The sequence below is a fragment of the Danio aesculapii genome, chromosome 8 (genome assembly GCF_903798145.1).
Source record: "Danio aesculapii chromosome 8, fDanAes4.1, whole genome shotgun sequence".
In the NCBI taxonomy this organism is placed as follows: Eukaryota; Metazoa; Chordata; class Actinopteri; order Cypriniformes; family Danionidae; genus Danio; species Danio aesculapii.
Window position 1 is genome coordinate 34,667,750 of NC_079442.1, and position 16,637 is coordinate 34,684,386.

At 37.0% G+C, this 16,637-nt stretch overlaps 1 protein-coding gene across 1 annotated transcript; it reads left to right on the plus strand.

Moving 5' to 3' along the window:
- The first annotated feature begins 3,060 nt into the window (after positions 1–3,060).
- tmem47 (transmembrane protein 47) lies at positions 3,061–15,969 on the plus strand. Its single transcript, XM_056463822.1, has 3 exons — positions 3,061–3,467; positions 14,689–14,829; positions 15,278–15,969. Exons 1-3 carry the CDS (start codon positions 3,242–3,244, stop codon positions 15,454–15,456), a joined length of 546 nt encoding a protein of 181 aa, XP_056319797.1. The 5' UTR covers positions 3,061–3,241; the 3' UTR covers positions 15,457–15,969.
- Positions 15,970–16,637: the final 668 nt, after the last annotated feature.

The following is a 16,637-nucleotide window of genomic DNA, read 5'->3' on the forward strand; positions in this document are numbered from 1 at the left end:
TTGTTGAATTTAAACAACAAATTAAATTTAGTAATGTTTAACTTAATTTGTTTGTTTCCAATCACTTAACTTAAAAAATTTAGTAAATCCAAGAATCATCTTTGAATATTTTTTTCAGTGTATTTAGTTCTGCTATATGTTTTTTTTGTCAGTTTGTTTGAACTATTAAAAATTCCCATAACTGTTGACCTGCATTTTATGAATAGCCAAAAGTCACAGTTTCAGCTTTAACATTTTAAAAGAAAACTGCAAGAAAAGACAAATAATCCCACTCAAATGTGTTTAGTGCAACACAGTATTGCTGCTTCTTTTCTTTGACATGTGTATTAATCAACAAGGACTCACAAACTCAATTTGTGTCTTGTTCCACTATTATCTTGAATAATGACTATTTAGAGGGCTCTAGCGTTCTCTTTTCTTCTCTTGGATTACAATCGGTAATCAATGATCCTCCAAGAGTTTGCTAGAAAGCACATTTGCCCTGATGTCCTCAAACATGCTTTTACATTCAGTGTAAACATCAGATATTAATCAGTGAAACTATACAATATGTACATTTGCTGTCTCAAAGCAATGGATTGTACTTATGCCTTTACACAGTATAAACTGATCTTTACATGGATTTGTTAATGTGACCTGTATGGAAATATGTGACCAGTCAACTGATCAAGTTCTGATGTGTTATTGTATTTTTATTATTATTTTTATTTATTATTTATTATTTGTATTTGTATTTTTTCTGAAGACAAATAAAAATAAAGTATTATATATATATATATATATATATATATATATATATATATATATATATATATATATATATATATATATATATATATATATATATATGTGTGTGTGTGTGTGTGTGTGTGTGTGTGTGTGTGTGTGTGTGTGTGTGTGTGTGTGTGTGTGTGTGTGTGTGTGTGTGTGTGTGACAGTTGAAGTCAGAATTAATAGCCCCCTGTTTCTTTTTTTCCCCAATTTTTGTTTAACGGAGAGAAGATTTTTTTCAACACATTTCTAAACATAATAGTTTTAATAACTCATTTCTAATAACAGATTTATTTTATCTTTGCCATTATGACAGTAAATAATATTTTACTAGATGTTTTTCAAGACACTTCAATAGAGCTTAAAGTGACATTTAAAGGCTTAACTAGGTTAATTAGGTTAACTAGGCAGGTTAGGGTAATTAGGCAAGTTATTGTATAACGATGGTTTGTTCTGTAGACTATCGAAGAAAATATATAGCTTAAGACAAATCAGACTTTATCCAGAAGACAAAATATTATTTGACATACTGTGAAAATGTCCTTACTCTGTTTAACATTCATTCATTCATTCATTCATTTTCTTTTCAGCTTAGTCCCTTTATTAATTTGGGGGCTCCACAGAGGAATGAACCGCCAATTTATCCAGCATATGTTTTACACAGCGAATGCCCTTCCAGCTCTCATTCACACACATACACTACGGCCAATTTAGCTTCCCCAATTCACCTATAGAGCATGTCTTTGGCTACCCACTGCGCCACCGTGCTGCTCTGTTAAACATAATTTGGGAAATATTAAAAAAAGAAAAAAAATTCAAAGGGGGGTGGGGGGGGCTCATAATTCTGATTTCAACTGTATATATTTGTGTATAAAATGATAGTGTTATAATACCACATACTTTTTATTTATCAAATTGATTTAAGATTTTAGATATGTTAGCTTATGAATGCCACACACACAGACAGTCTCAATCACACATTTCAGTCTCCGTTATTCCTGTCTCTTTCACAAAACCCTTGATGATAAAAAAAATTTAATTGACCTGAATAGATGAGGAGAAAGAGGTGACCGTGTCTCTTTGCAGGGAAAAAACAAGCCATCAGTCACCTTGAGACTGCCAGTCTGTAACATTCTGAATGTGTTATTCACTCTTAAAGCAAGCAGTATTTTCTGACCTAAGCAACGATCTTCAGTTTACCTCAAAATAAATGATTTTTCATCCTTCCCAAATGAAAACTTATTCATAATGAACTGGAAAGGAGAAAGAGAATTGGATGTTTAATCTTCCTGTGTTATACACAGTGGAGCAAAGGAAGAATATTATTTTCCCTTGTGCGTGCAAATCTTGAGAACAGAACAAAAGATGTACTTAGGGTTTTATCTTTTTCTGCATGAGACTTTTGTTAGCAAGGCCAAGCTGTTGATTATGTTGTGAAATTCCAAGTGTCTGTTGTTGTCAGACTTTATAGCTCATGAACAATGTACAGCTTTTCAGGCTGAATGCACATGTTGATCATAACCTTTTTTTGACAACAGTGTTTTACAACTCTGTAATTGTATGAAGGATAATGCTGAGTCATGTTTTCTCTATTTCTTTAGAGAAAATGAAATATATTTTAGATGAAGAGTTTTTGGATACATTTTACAACATCTTCTGGTCAAATATTTTTTTTCCTCCCCACAAATTGTTAGGATAGCATTCATATCTATTTCATGCAATCCACCAATAAAGTATGTTGCAAGTATGCTAATCTTAGAGTCTGGAAAGTGTTTCATACTCTAATTACTAGAAAGAAATGTTTCATTATCTTTCTGAAAGAGACAGATGGCTAAAATGTGCATGACCGTGGCAACTCGAAAGATAGCTCAATAGAGAGAATGAATAAATGAGGGAAAATAGTGTGAGAGAATTGGGCTACATGCCACGTCATTTGAGGGGTGTAAAACCTGTAAAACGTTACAAACCATCAAATTGCGTTTTTAGAATATAATATAATATATGTATAGTTCTTATTAAGAGGTTCAACAATTTCAACAAGGAAAATATCAAATGATAAAATATAGCCTAGCTATGTTTGTGTAAATAAAAATAACAAAATGTGTTTTATCAGTCCAATCCTCTAAATAAGCATATTTTGTGTCAAACATGTCCATATAAGTCTCAGTTCTTGTTCGGTGCGTCAGTGAACTATTGACTCGATAACTGACCGTGAATCATACTTTAGGGTTTTGTGAACGGGAGCTCCGGCGAGGCACTAGGACCCTGCAGGTGCAGCAAAGATTTTTCAATAATGTGCAGTGCAGTCGCGTTCACAGGAGCGCGAGGGCAGGTGTTACAGCGTCCCTCTCGCGCAGCTGCTCCACAATCTCCAAAACACTGATCGCGAATACGGATCCAAAGCATACGAACCGTCCTCTCTTTCTTCTCCGCGACGCAGCGCAGCATCAACCCGGCGCATCCAGCCGACATGGCCTCATCCGTGAGCGGAGCAGAGGAAGTGCGCGTGTCGGCGTTGACGCCCCTGAAGTTGGTAGGTCTGGTGTGTGTTTTCCTCGCGCTGTGCCTGGATGTCGGGGCCGTGCTGAGTCCGGCGTGGGTCACCGCGGATGACCAGTACCACCTGTCCCTGTGGAAGTCGTGCTGGAAGACCGCTGCCTCCGCGACCTGGCGGTGCAACAGCACACTGGGGACCGGTGAGACCCGTTACTTTTGTAACTTTGCTGTAAACAATGTTCAGATAAGATGAGCTGTTCATGCATATTTTAGGATGCAGGGAAAACAAAAAAAAAGGGCGCAGTCTTTTTTTAAGTTAGTGAGCTCTGCATCGTGGCCCCGGAGGTGCATATTTAATTTATGAGATAACAAAAGGGGCCCTTCGCTCTCTGGCGCATCATTATTATCACTCATTGTTAACCCGTCGTGCTTAACCAGCTCTTTCTATATAATGAGATAATAGTCAACAATTCGTGTTTACGATTCCTTATCAGATTTAATCATTTTTGAGTTAAATTAAATCAGTAAAAATAATGCAGTTTGATGTTATTCGTCTCTGTTTCAGCATTAAAAATTTAGTAAATGCTAATACCCGATAGTAACGAGTGTCTACCCCAGATGTAGGCTAGCTTACATATTTGTTGCTGTGTATTTAGCATGTAATTAGGCTAGTTCGTTTAGTACAAAGTAACAAACGAATAAACTAGTCAACATTTGAACAGCTTGTTTCTAATAGATAATCAATATAATTTATGAATAATACACAGTTAAAAAGATAAGCTATTATTTACAGTTGGTTTATTTGTTCGCAGATACTTAAAAATAAGTACTGGCTAGTTTTAGGCATGGGAGCATAACCATTTTCAAGGTATACCGCGGTTTGGAAAAGTCAAGGTTTTAAAACTGTCAAAATTTTCTACAATACCGTTCCAAAGGTATGTGTAAGATTTTTTTATTTACTTTTTTGTTTGTTTGTTTCTTTAGGACAATAATATCTCCAGCAGAAAAGATGCTATTTTAAATAGTAAAAAAATCAGTTTTTGAAACAAATAAAGACAGCAGAAGTCTATAATTCATTTAGCCTCACGTGTTTACTGTTCCAAAATATCAAAAATGATTCTCAAAATAAAATATACCGTGTTCAAAGGGAAAAAAGTTTTAGTTTTTTTACCCAGACATTTAAAGAAGAATATTTTTTAGAGCAGTGATCACAATACCGCGTAACCGTGAAATGAGATATTTTAACCAAGGTTATCATACCGTCAGAATCTTAGACCAGCCCATGCCTAGCTAATTTAAAGGAAACGATTTGGTTTTGGGGGAAATCAAGCCTAAATTCGTTTTGTTTTCAGCAGACAAGACTCTCCAGCCAGGATTAATCTCATTACAGAGGCTGTGTTTGTGAAGAACGCTTCATTAATTAATTGATATCGATCCTGAACATTTAACAGGACGCTGTATTTTATTCACAGCTTGGTTTGGTGGAAGGGCTTTTGGATGATGTGGGAACGTGTGATGGAATCGGCGGTCCAGCTGGGGTTTCATTCTGCTTTTGTTGTCCACAAAATGAGCCTTTGTTAAAGTCTTCTCACCGGCCAAAAGGAGTGAGGTTAAGTTTGAGAGGAGAGCTCCCTTGAGGCCCTAATGTGGACAGATTAGTTACCAAGGAAACAAGTGCTGCATTCTAGAAATGTCATTTTGCTTTGAAACAGAAACTTCCCTCTTGGCATGCACGGATAGGCTTGCTTTTGCGAGCATAGCTTTACTTGGAAATCCATTTTCATATGTTGGTCTTGAGGTATTCGTTGGCACATTTTTACGGCGCGGTCTCGGATGGCCTGAAGTAGTTAAGATTTAAGATGTTATTTTATGCCTGCTTTCCATTGACAACGTCTTTGGCTCTGGACTCTTTTAAAAAGCCCAGTTTGACTCCATATAAAGTCATGAAGCGCCAGTCAAAATACCAAGGCAGAGGCCTTGGTGAATGGCTTCCCTCGGCAGCGCATTATTGATCTGGGGGCTTTTTTGTAATCAGTCACTCCATTTCCTCTGTGTGTCATGCCCTGTGCATTAAACTCAATCTCATTAGCTTGGCAATTACCGGCTGACTCAAGTACCGGCGTCTATATTGAGTCCAGGGCATCGTTTTAAAGTTTATCTGTGTCCATTGAACAACACAGATATGCTAACATCAACAACACTCCCGTTTTACATGCACGCGTCCACCCTAAATCCGAGGTTGTGAAAGCTCTTGGGGAAAGATAATCGTAAACAACAGGAATGTGGTGAAAGTGTGTGAGTCTTTTTGTGCTGATGTTATGCTCGACTGGAGAGGAGGCAGCGGTTGAATGTGGAGTCCGCGTCACTGTTTTCCCATCTGCGGACGGCGAGGAATGTGGAGACATTGAGTCTTATTGACGGAATTCAGTCGCTCGTCTTTGACATTGGAGTTCTTATTTTCCCCCCTCATCATGGTATCAGATTGAAAGAACTAGCCAAGAGGCACTCACTTGCCGAAAAACAGATTATAGTAATGAATGTTTTGATTTTTATCTCATATCCTCATTTCCATCTGTAGTCCTGTAGGGGATTTTGGATAAGCTCCATTCTTCTGGAAACCCCTCAGATGTGGAGCTCAAGGTTACATAAAGTCGAAATCTTTTTCTCAGATGGGGGAAAGACATGTTTGTTGACGATTCGCAGGCTTTTGGTGGCTATCCATAGAGGTTGAAGTGTTAGGGGTACTGTTTTCATGTCTCTCTTCAACTTCCTGCGCTGACAGACGTACTTATAAGGCTGAATCATAAACCTTAAAAGGCTTTGTTTATGTTCGAAACTATAGTACAGCAGAATGGAGCTGAAGTAGCCCAGAGCTGCTCTCAGCCATCGCTGAAAATGATGTTTTGACATGATTTAGTACTAGAAATGATTATTTTCTGGCTGAGAAAATTATAGATCATTTTCCCAGGCTGATGAAAATGCTTCTATTTACAGATACCGCTCTGCAATAACAAAACCCTGTGACAGGATCCAGCGCATTTATGGGTTTGTTTAAACAAACAAGTATCGAGGTCTTATGAAATGTTGTGAGTCCTTTCTCAGGTTCAGTAATTGAATCATTTATCATGAGACGACTGCACAAAAATGCTATTGTAGTGTTTTGTTTGTTTGTAACACTAATGTGGATTGTCATTTCTGCTATTTTTGCTTCCCAAAGCAAGTCGTCACAAAATGTGATCATGGTATAGGAGGAGATGCAGTAGTTTGGTGTTTGTAACTTTTTGTAGAAATTACTAATAGGGCTGCACGATATTGGAAAATAATACATACATATTTTGTTTTTCAGCAATATACAAATGAAATGTATTTTACCAAATGGACTGAATAACTTTTTTTTGGTAAAGAATTCACTATTTCAGAACATTTGCGGTGATTTTATAGGGGACTGCATCTACATAAATTATTTAAATGAACATTAAACTACATTTTTTAGCATGGAAAACATACAAATGAGAGTAAAAAAGTGCTTTATGTTTGTCTGGTAAGTCTAAAAGAAGGTTGGAGACATTTAAAAATCTAATGGTAAATGACACTATAAAAAAGCAATTTAAGTAGTCTTTGTTCGCTTGATACACTGTAAAAAGTGATTAGTTACTTTAAATAAGTGAGTAAACCTTAAGTATGCCTTAAAAGCAACATTGATTTTACTTAAAAAATATCAGTAAACCCATCGAAGTTTTTTTTTTGGAGTAAAGTCATCAAATCACTTTTTACAGTGTATGTTGTACAGAAAAAACCCAAACAAATGCAATTAACATACTTTAAATGCACAATATCGCCATTAATCTACAAGCTCCTGGTCAACAATAATCCATACTTGACATTGCAGATCCAGCAATGTGATTATTGCGGACGCACGCATTGCAATATCGATGTTAAAACGATCAATTGTGCAGCTATAATATCTAATATTTCGGAGCAATTTCGGACCTAAAATGAACACTTTATATTATTAATGACCACCATTAATGTTCTTGATTGTGTAACTACTGTAACCGTGTAAACATTTTAAATTTATAATGTGTGGTGTTGCAAGACTTGTGCTTGCCACTGAATAATACAAAATGAATGAATCCTTTAAAATTTGCACTTGTTTTGGCAGACATATTGTAAAATAGAGTCTTTTGAATGTTGCATTGATATACCAGTAGCTACAGCAAGTGTCTTTAGAGTGAGTCACTGAACAATTCATTCAAAAACACCTATTCATTTAGGAACAAAACAAGTGTCTATCATTATGAGTGAGTCATTAAATTCTCCATTCAACTGATTCACTCCAAATGATTCATTTACAAGTCAAAACTTATGACTGCCCTGATGAGTCATTGAATCGTTTACTCAGCTAATGTGCTCATAAATACTGCTTTATTAATAATCAATAATTTACCTAGCTGATTTATTGACAAGCATTGATTCGTTCATGAATATGCATTCACCATATGCAAATCATTAACTGAGTCAAATAAAAACACTGATTCGTTCAGGAACAAAACGAGTGGACGTTTATGTATGACTCGTTTAAGTATTCACTAAAGTAATTCACTCACATTCATGAGTCAAAACAAATAACAGTCCATATAAGCGAGTCATTGAATCATTCACTTAAATTGTTAACATACACATATGTTATGTTAAGCAACTATACTTGTAAGCGGGTCATAGAATCATTTACTCAGTAGATTCATTCACAAAATCTAATTAATTGATTATTTGACAGTTCATTCAAAAACAGTTATTCATTCAGGAGCAAAACAACTTTCATCTAATAATTAATTCAACAAAATTTATTCATGCGTCTGAACAGATGTCTTCCTGAAGCGAGAGTAGTTATTTACTCAGCTAATTTATTCACAAACATTAATGTATTCATTTTTTAAAACAAGTGAATATACTTTTAAGTGCATCATTGACTGTATATACACCTAGCTGATTCATACATGAGAATCTTTAACCGAGTCAAATAAAAAACTGATTTATTCAGGAGCAAAACATGTGGAAATGTATGAATCGTTTGAATCATTAAAATCATTATGAATCATTAAATCGTTCACTCCACTGATTTCCTTACATGGATTCATTCGTAAGTCAAAACAAATGACTGTCCATATGAGTAAGCCTATGAATCATACACAGATTCACTATTTGAAAACATAAAGCTATTCTCATAAGCCAGACATTGAATCTTTTACTCGGCAGATTCATTCACAAAAACTGATTCATTCATTATTTGATACAAGTGACAACTCGCATAATAAATTGAATACTCTGAGTGGTATGAATGCTTGTAATTTGACCTGATTTTAATTTTTTTTTATACAATCTTATAAATGCAAAGTCTCTGTTTTGTATTTAAACTGGTGAGGAGACACATCTACTGACCCATCAGGCTATTGAATTTAACAGATTTTTGGTAGTTATCAGAGTGTGACTCTCACCATTTTCAGATCATTAAATAATTCACTGATTCATTCAAAAACACTGAGGGCTCTATTTTAACAATCTAGGCGGAAAGTCTAAAGTGCATATCCGAATCCACTTTTGTTATTTTAAGGATTGAAAAATACGCTCTGCGCCGCGGTGCAGAGCCTAACAGGGTTGTGCTTATTCTCTTAATGGGTTATGGGTGTGCATTAAGCCAATCAGAGTCTCGTCTCCCTTTCCCTTTTAATGCTATGTTTACACCAGACGCGGCACGCATGATCAACTGTCCGGTGTCGGCTGGAGGATTTCCCCTCGGGACACCAACAACAGGTGCTACGTCATAAGCATGCCACTACAGAGCTTCTGATTGGTTAACGCGGTGCGAATGCCGATTGAAGTTCAGATTTTCAAACTCGAGCGATTTAACGCGAAACGTGAATTAAGCACGTCAATTGCGTACAACGCCTAACTCGCGCCGCTTCATTCACACGAATCACGTCATTTGCGGCGTCACAGGATGACTATTCCCATCTTTGCATTGACTTAACATTTAAATCACTCATGCTTGATTCTTCTTCCACGTCTGGTGTGAAGGCAACATAAGAGTCAGTTGCGTCGCGCTGTGTCGCATTTGCTATTTACTTTGTAAGTGGAGAAACTGAACGCTTCACTAGCAAGAAAACAGTTTAACAGACAATCTGCAGCACGAGGATAAAGAACAAGCCTCCTCCATTCGGCATCTTTACTTTCTCTTTACTTTACTTTTACTCTTTACTTTCATGGATAAGGAACTGGTGTTCTACGCACATCACTGAAGGCATCCATTAACCTACATATTTAATTTTGTTTGTTAAGAATTTCTAAATTCAGTTCTAATTTCCAGAAAACAAATAAATGAACAATAATAATGAAGTCTGGTCAAAAAAATTAGTTATATCCAAACACACGTCCTATTCTTATGCCCCATATGTTGACGCATACGTCTCCAAAACCGACAGATGGACAAATTGAAACTTGTTTTTATTAAAACAAATATAAATATGAATATAATAAATAATGTAGCTAATATTAACGACATTATACAAATGCAAAATGTCATAAATAAACTGAAAAAAGCCCCTGACGTGAAGGCTGTGGTTTTTATATCTACATAGAAAATAATATTTTTGTAACATTTTAATCCCTTAATTTGTTTTCATATGGAAAGATATTTGTGTGTTGCTGTACATACACTGGATATTAAGCAATGTGTATGCATTTGGACCCCCAGTTGAATAACTAAAGCACTCTGCGCTGGAGTTTTAGAGCAGCTTTTAGTTGGTCAATGGCGCTGTCTATTTCAGTTTCTCAAAATAGCAACGCACCAACGATGCACCTTAACACATCTCCTTTTCGGACCAGCACACCCATGAGTCCACAAAGTGGCACAAATGTATTTGCTATTTAAACAACGTGGTGCAAAACGTGAAAATTAGGGCTGCGCTGGTCTGAAAATAGCAACAAATCAAGCCAAACATGTCTTGCGCCTTATTGCTCTGGGTGTATGATAAGGCCCTGAATCTTTCACAAGCCCCATTATTACGGAGTTGCTGCAAAGTCATATTCTGTTTCGGCTCTGTTTTAGCTGACAAATCAAAAATGCGAAACAATTGTTAATATTGTCTCCAAAATATTAAAATTGTGCCTAACTATACATTTCCCATTGAATAAGTAAATATTCCATCAGTCAACATAGCTAAAGAGACTTTGCAAGTCACTCCTCAGAGACTGTCTACTCATAACCCATTTTCCCTCTGCCTACCTAATGAGAATAGTCAGGAGTTCTGAAGCGCATGTGAGATTCCACACATTTACTGTCAGGTGTCCAGATATGGAAGCAGGCGTAGTGTTTCTGGCGACTCTTTACTGCTTGCCCCCTCCCGCGGTCCTGCGTTCCACAGAGGATTCAGTGCTATTTCTGGGCTCTACTCTAGCTGAGTGTCTCGGAGTGCTTGAATGAAAAGCAGAAACAAGAGGGACTGAAGGAGAGAGAAAGGGAGGGAGGAATACATTATGCGATGCCCCATTTAGCCCAGCAGAGTTGTCGATAAGCTTTCTGCTGCCCTCAGAGGTTCATTCTTTCAAATACGCAAACCCAAGAAATGAGCTTGTGTGTCAGCTGTTCTGAAGACAAGTGTATTGACTTTCTAGAGGCTCTTAAAGGAAGAGTTCACTATATAAACTGTATTTTTATCATTATTTATTCACTTTTTAACCGTTTGTAGGTTTTACTTGATAAGATTGGTTTACTGCCTTTGTTAATATGAATGAACAAATATGAGTATGTTATTATGCATTTGCTCATCTTTGGAGAAAAAAAAAGGTGATTCTAGGATTACGAGTACATTTTTGTGTCTCCTAGATAAACCTTCTCTTTTTTCCCCAAGTTTATTTATAAATTTTTTCAAAAATGTACCAATATTACACATTTTACAATATTATTGTACATTTTGACACAGAGAGAGAGGTAAACAAGGATCTAAAAGATCAGATAAACTTTTTCCAAAGTCTTTAATGAAACTGTCTTGAATAGTAACATTATATCAAGTTATCTGTGTAAATATGTTTGATTGTGTATTTAGGGACATTTTTCTTAAAGAGCCCATATTATGCATTATAAAAGGTCATATTTTGGTTTTTGGGGTCTTCAACAACAGGCTAATATGCATGCAAGGTCAAAAAACACTTTCATTGTCTTATAATATGCATTTATTTTTACCTAATTATCTTAACGACTCCCATATGATTCGTTCAGCGATTAATTTGTTCCCCAAACCCCTCCTTTGCGTGAGGCTAATCTGCTGTGATTGGTCCGATGACCCAGTCTGATGTTATTGGTCGACTGGGTTCAGTGTGCGACCAAGAGAAACGCCCACCATGGTTATGACGAAGCACAGAGTATATGTGAGAGCCCAATGCAGGAATGCATTAAAGCAAGGCAGTTAAACACCAACACATTACTCTACTCCTAAACCTAACCCCAGGAAATAACAACAACACACATTCAGTATTAATCCACACAGTGGCAAAAGTTGAACTACTTTGAAAATTGACCGTGCTGCGCGTGTGTAGGAACAGCTGATGAAGGCCATAGCAAAGACAATCGGCAGAGGATCGCGAGCTCAGAAACGCATTTAAATCGGTAAAGGAAGAAGTCACGTTTTCAATGTGGTTTTTGACGCAACATGTGAATAGCCCCATACAGATTTAACCTGAGAGATACAGTACAGGCACTGATCTATAATAGATAAGTGATTACAAGCCACCTATAGCGATTACAAGTTACAACACACTATTAAATACATATTTTGCAAACTACAGAGAACGAGGCAACAATTTTAATTACACTAACATGTTATGATCACGAAGAAGAAGAAACTGGTCCATATGAACTGTAATAGTTACTGACAAAGTCCCATACATAATAGTCTCTGCTGTTCCTTCCTTTAATAGCAAATGGCTGACGAAACCCACGTTGCAGCTTTGGTTATTGTATCAAAAATCTGAACAATGACAGGAACAAACACACAGCACTAGGTTGGCTATACTGTGGTATTGTTGTGAAAATGAACTTTAACCCATTATTCCCCACAGCCAAGTCTTCATCTGTCAGGAATTGTCATCTTCGTGTCATGATCAGTCCCGTGATCCCCCGCACTCCGCTAGAGTCTGAGGGGAAAAGCGCGTTCACGTTTTACCGGATCAAGTACTTCATATATGGTGATGTACTGTGTGGATGCGTTCAGGCAAAAAGTCCAACCCAACATGATTAATTTATTGGAGTCGACTGTTTCATTAAAGAATCAGTAGTTTTAAACATGACGCACTTTCAGATTTAAACCTCAACTGGATGATTTCATTCCCTTAGTGCTGTGTCACACACTGCATGGAAGGAAATTTTCAGACCCATAATAGATGCTCTTTAAATATTAAGCTAAACACTCTCATAATACATAATTTCGAGCCTCTTTATCTCCTAAATTATACATTCAGCTTCTAATTTTCATATTTTTTGTTTGTTTACTTTACACAAATACGTTAAAATGAACGTTTGCATAAAACCAGCCTCATCTCACGAGGAAACGTAGGATTTTACGTTTTGTCTGTTTAGTGGCGAATCCGTATAAGATCAGGTTCAGCCGTATGAAAATGTATGATTTTAAATAGGAGGCATGGCAGCTAACCCCGCACCTAAACCAACAGTCATTGAGGGATCAGTAAATTGTACTAAATTGCACAATTGAGATTGTACGAATTCATACAAATTAGCCACTAAATCAAAAAGTTACGAATTGGTGTGAGATTATGCTGCTTTTCTCTATTAGTTGTAATATTAGTATTAAAAAAAATACATTTAGTGTATGTCCCTGCCTACATTCTGGTCAACTCTGTTACATCAGTTATATAAAGACTAAAGCACTGATAGAGATAGCATGTGACTTGCTCTAAGTGATGTCACTTCCTCTGGTGGGAAACTCTGGAAGGCTTTTTATTATTCATCTTTCATTCATTTAAACAAAGGTTTTGGATACAATAATGGCATATTAATTATTTGTCAACAGTTATTATGATGATAATTCACTATCTCTCATTCACTTTGTAAAACAATAATTCGAACCAGCGACCTTCTTGCTGTGAGGCGACAGTGGTACCCGCTGCGCCACCGCACCGCCCTAAACCAATAATAACAGCATGAAATCTCAAACAGAATTGTAAGCTATTTTAAGACTAGATTTGGGGCGGCGCAGTGGCCTCGCCTCACAGCAAGGGTCTCACAGGGTCATTTGGCATTTCTGTGTGGAGTTTGCATGTTCTTCCCCTGTCTGTGTGGGTTTCCACCGGGTGCTCAGATTTTCCTCACAAGTCCAAATACATGCGGTACAGGTGAATTGGGTAAGCTAAATTGGCCATAGTGTATGAGTGTGAATGAGAGTGTTTCCCAGTGATGGATTGCAGCTGGATAAGCTTGCATATGCTGGATAAGTTAGCGGTTCATTCCGTTGTGGCGATCCCTGATTAATAAAGGGACTAATCCCAAAAGTAAATGAATGAATGAAGACTAGATTTGATTTTTACCTGATGTCGTATTGGACATACAAGAATAACCCATGATTTCTTGCTCAAAGACGAAGACCCTACTCAATGTCTGTACTACACAATTGCACAACTTACTGTAAAGCACATTTTACTGGACTGTCCTGCTTTTAATGATTCCAGAAGACTTTTTTTTATAAAATGAACACTCTTAAGGACATTTTTAGCCAAGTGACACCAAGAAATGAAAATAGCATTGGTTGCTGACATGGCATTAAATTAAAAATACATTACATTGCATTAAAACGATAATAAAAAATACATAAAACTATTTTTGGTTTAATATGTTTATCAAGTAACCAATAGTTAGTAACAAAATCAAATGTTCTGTATTGTTCTTTTAGATGGATTCAGTTTCCTGTAATTAATACATTTCTTGTATATAAATGTTGTGATTTATGAACATTACCAAATATATTGTCTAAATAATATGAGAGAAAATGATTTCTCATTTAAATGAATGTGTTTAAAACTGTTTCAGCTTTATTTAAAGCTAAAATTCACATTTTGAAACACAAAAAGGGAATTTCTGAATTCTGAAATACGACTTGCTCATAGACTTGCATTTCCAGTGCATTAAAACACCATTTGACACATTATTTCATCTGTTCTGAAGACATTCAATAGAATTGGTATTAGAAACAAGCCATTTTTAGCCTTCTTTAGTGCATAACTGAGATACATACACAATGAGATTTTATTCTGATCTGATATGATGCCTTAATATAATATGAATACAGTGCATGCAGTGTAATAGGATAGGAAACTGATCCACCATCTGTTTTTTCCTTTATTGATTTAATGCAGACTGGCAGATCGCCACATTGGCTTTGCTGTTGGGTGGAGCGTTTCTTATCCTCCTCTCCTTCCTGGTGGCCCTGGTGTCTGTTTGCATTCGTTCCAGGAGACGCTTCTACCGACCGGTCGCGATTATGCTCTTCGCTGCAGGTGAAATAGACACAACTGTCTACGCACACACATACACTAACATTGTAGACATTAATGAGTTGGCTTCCCATTTCTGTTCTCCATGCACATTATATTAGCCTTCATGTATTATTGAATCGAAAATGTGTTGTCGCAACTGCCGCGGCTAATGGAGCGGGAAACAGCCGATGTATTATTTGCATCCTAACAACTTTTCTTCCATCGCACGCTCGCTTCATTAATCAGCCGCTCTCCGTCACAGGGAAAAGATGTAAGGTATATCTGAAACAAGCATGTTCGCGTTTGGTTTGAGAGGATTTTTAATTCGCTTTGAAGTCGGGTCTCACTCAAGAGCTTTATCAAGCAGCAAAGCCCATTGAGGATTTCCAAGACTTTTAATGTTCTTAACCTACTTTTGTCTCTTTGATGGTTACAAATTTCATTGCCAGCGCTCTTCTGTTTCTCACAGTGGTCCTGCAGGCCTGCTGTCTGGTGCTGTATCCCATCAAGTTCATCGAGACCATCAGTTTGAGAATATACCATGAGTTCAACTGGGGTTACGGTCTGGCCTGGGGAGCCACCATCTTCTCCTTCGGCGGAGCCATTCTCTACTGCCTGAACCCTAAGAACTACGAAGATTATTATTAAGCCACACCCACAATGCACTTCGATGTCCCTCTTCACTGTTGTGATAGCAGCTCATGCACTGAACTGACACAAAGACCCTCAAAATGCGGGGCGGACGCCGAGCTGATAGATCCATATTTTGATTCTCCCTCAGATTGCTCTATCATTCAATTAAACCCTTTCATCACACTCTTTTTCTTTTTCCGTCTGTCATCTCTCTCTCTGCTCGTGCCATTTTAACACCTCTGATCATCTTCTGACTGTCAGAAGAGCGTTTGACTCCAGATGTCAGTCTCCGTTCGCAGGAGAGCTGCTAGTCTGTGATGTAATCAGCGGGGAAACCTCCATCTGTGGTGGGATCTGAAGCGAGGCAGACAGACGCCTGCAAGTCTGGCACCATCAAACTTTGCCATGAGAGACGCAGCATTTGAGATTTGAAAGATGCACGAGAGAAGGTTTAAAGACAAATTTAAAGTCTCTGGGATGCGTCAGCACATAAAAAATAAACAAGCTGCGTCCGAAATTGCATACTTCCTTCCTTACTATATAGTATGTGAGGCGAGTAGTTCGAAAACAGTAGGCGAGAAATACCTGAATAACCAACTACTTCTGTCGAGATTTTGTATTGTGGATCTAATGGATGCTACACTATCCCATGATGCCACATGTGAATATTCATGAATGTGAGTAAAGCAACACTATTGATGTGGATGGGTCATGTGATTGTGACAAAATGCCTGAAATCCATTCATATTACTCCCATTCATACTATATCCACTTGTTAAGTGTGACGTCACGCGAAGTGGCTTCTGGGTCCAGGCACTATATCAAACTGTATGGGCAGAATCAACAAATGGTGATAGTAAACGTTTACAAAGCGATGTAATACCTTTGAAAATCATGATTGCAATATATATAGAGTTGAAGTCAGAATTATTAGCCCCCCAATTTCTGTTTACTGGAGGGTAAACAATTTCTGTTTACTCTAATAACTGATTTCTTTTATCTTTGCCATGATGACAGTACATACTATTTGAATAGATGTTTTTCAAGACACTTCTATACAGCTTAAAGTGACTTTTAAAGGCTTAACTAGGTTAATTAGGTTAACTAGGCAGGTTAGGGTAATTAGGCAAGTTATTGTATAACGATGGTTTGTTCTGTAGACTATCGAAAAATATATAGCTTAAATAGGCTAATAA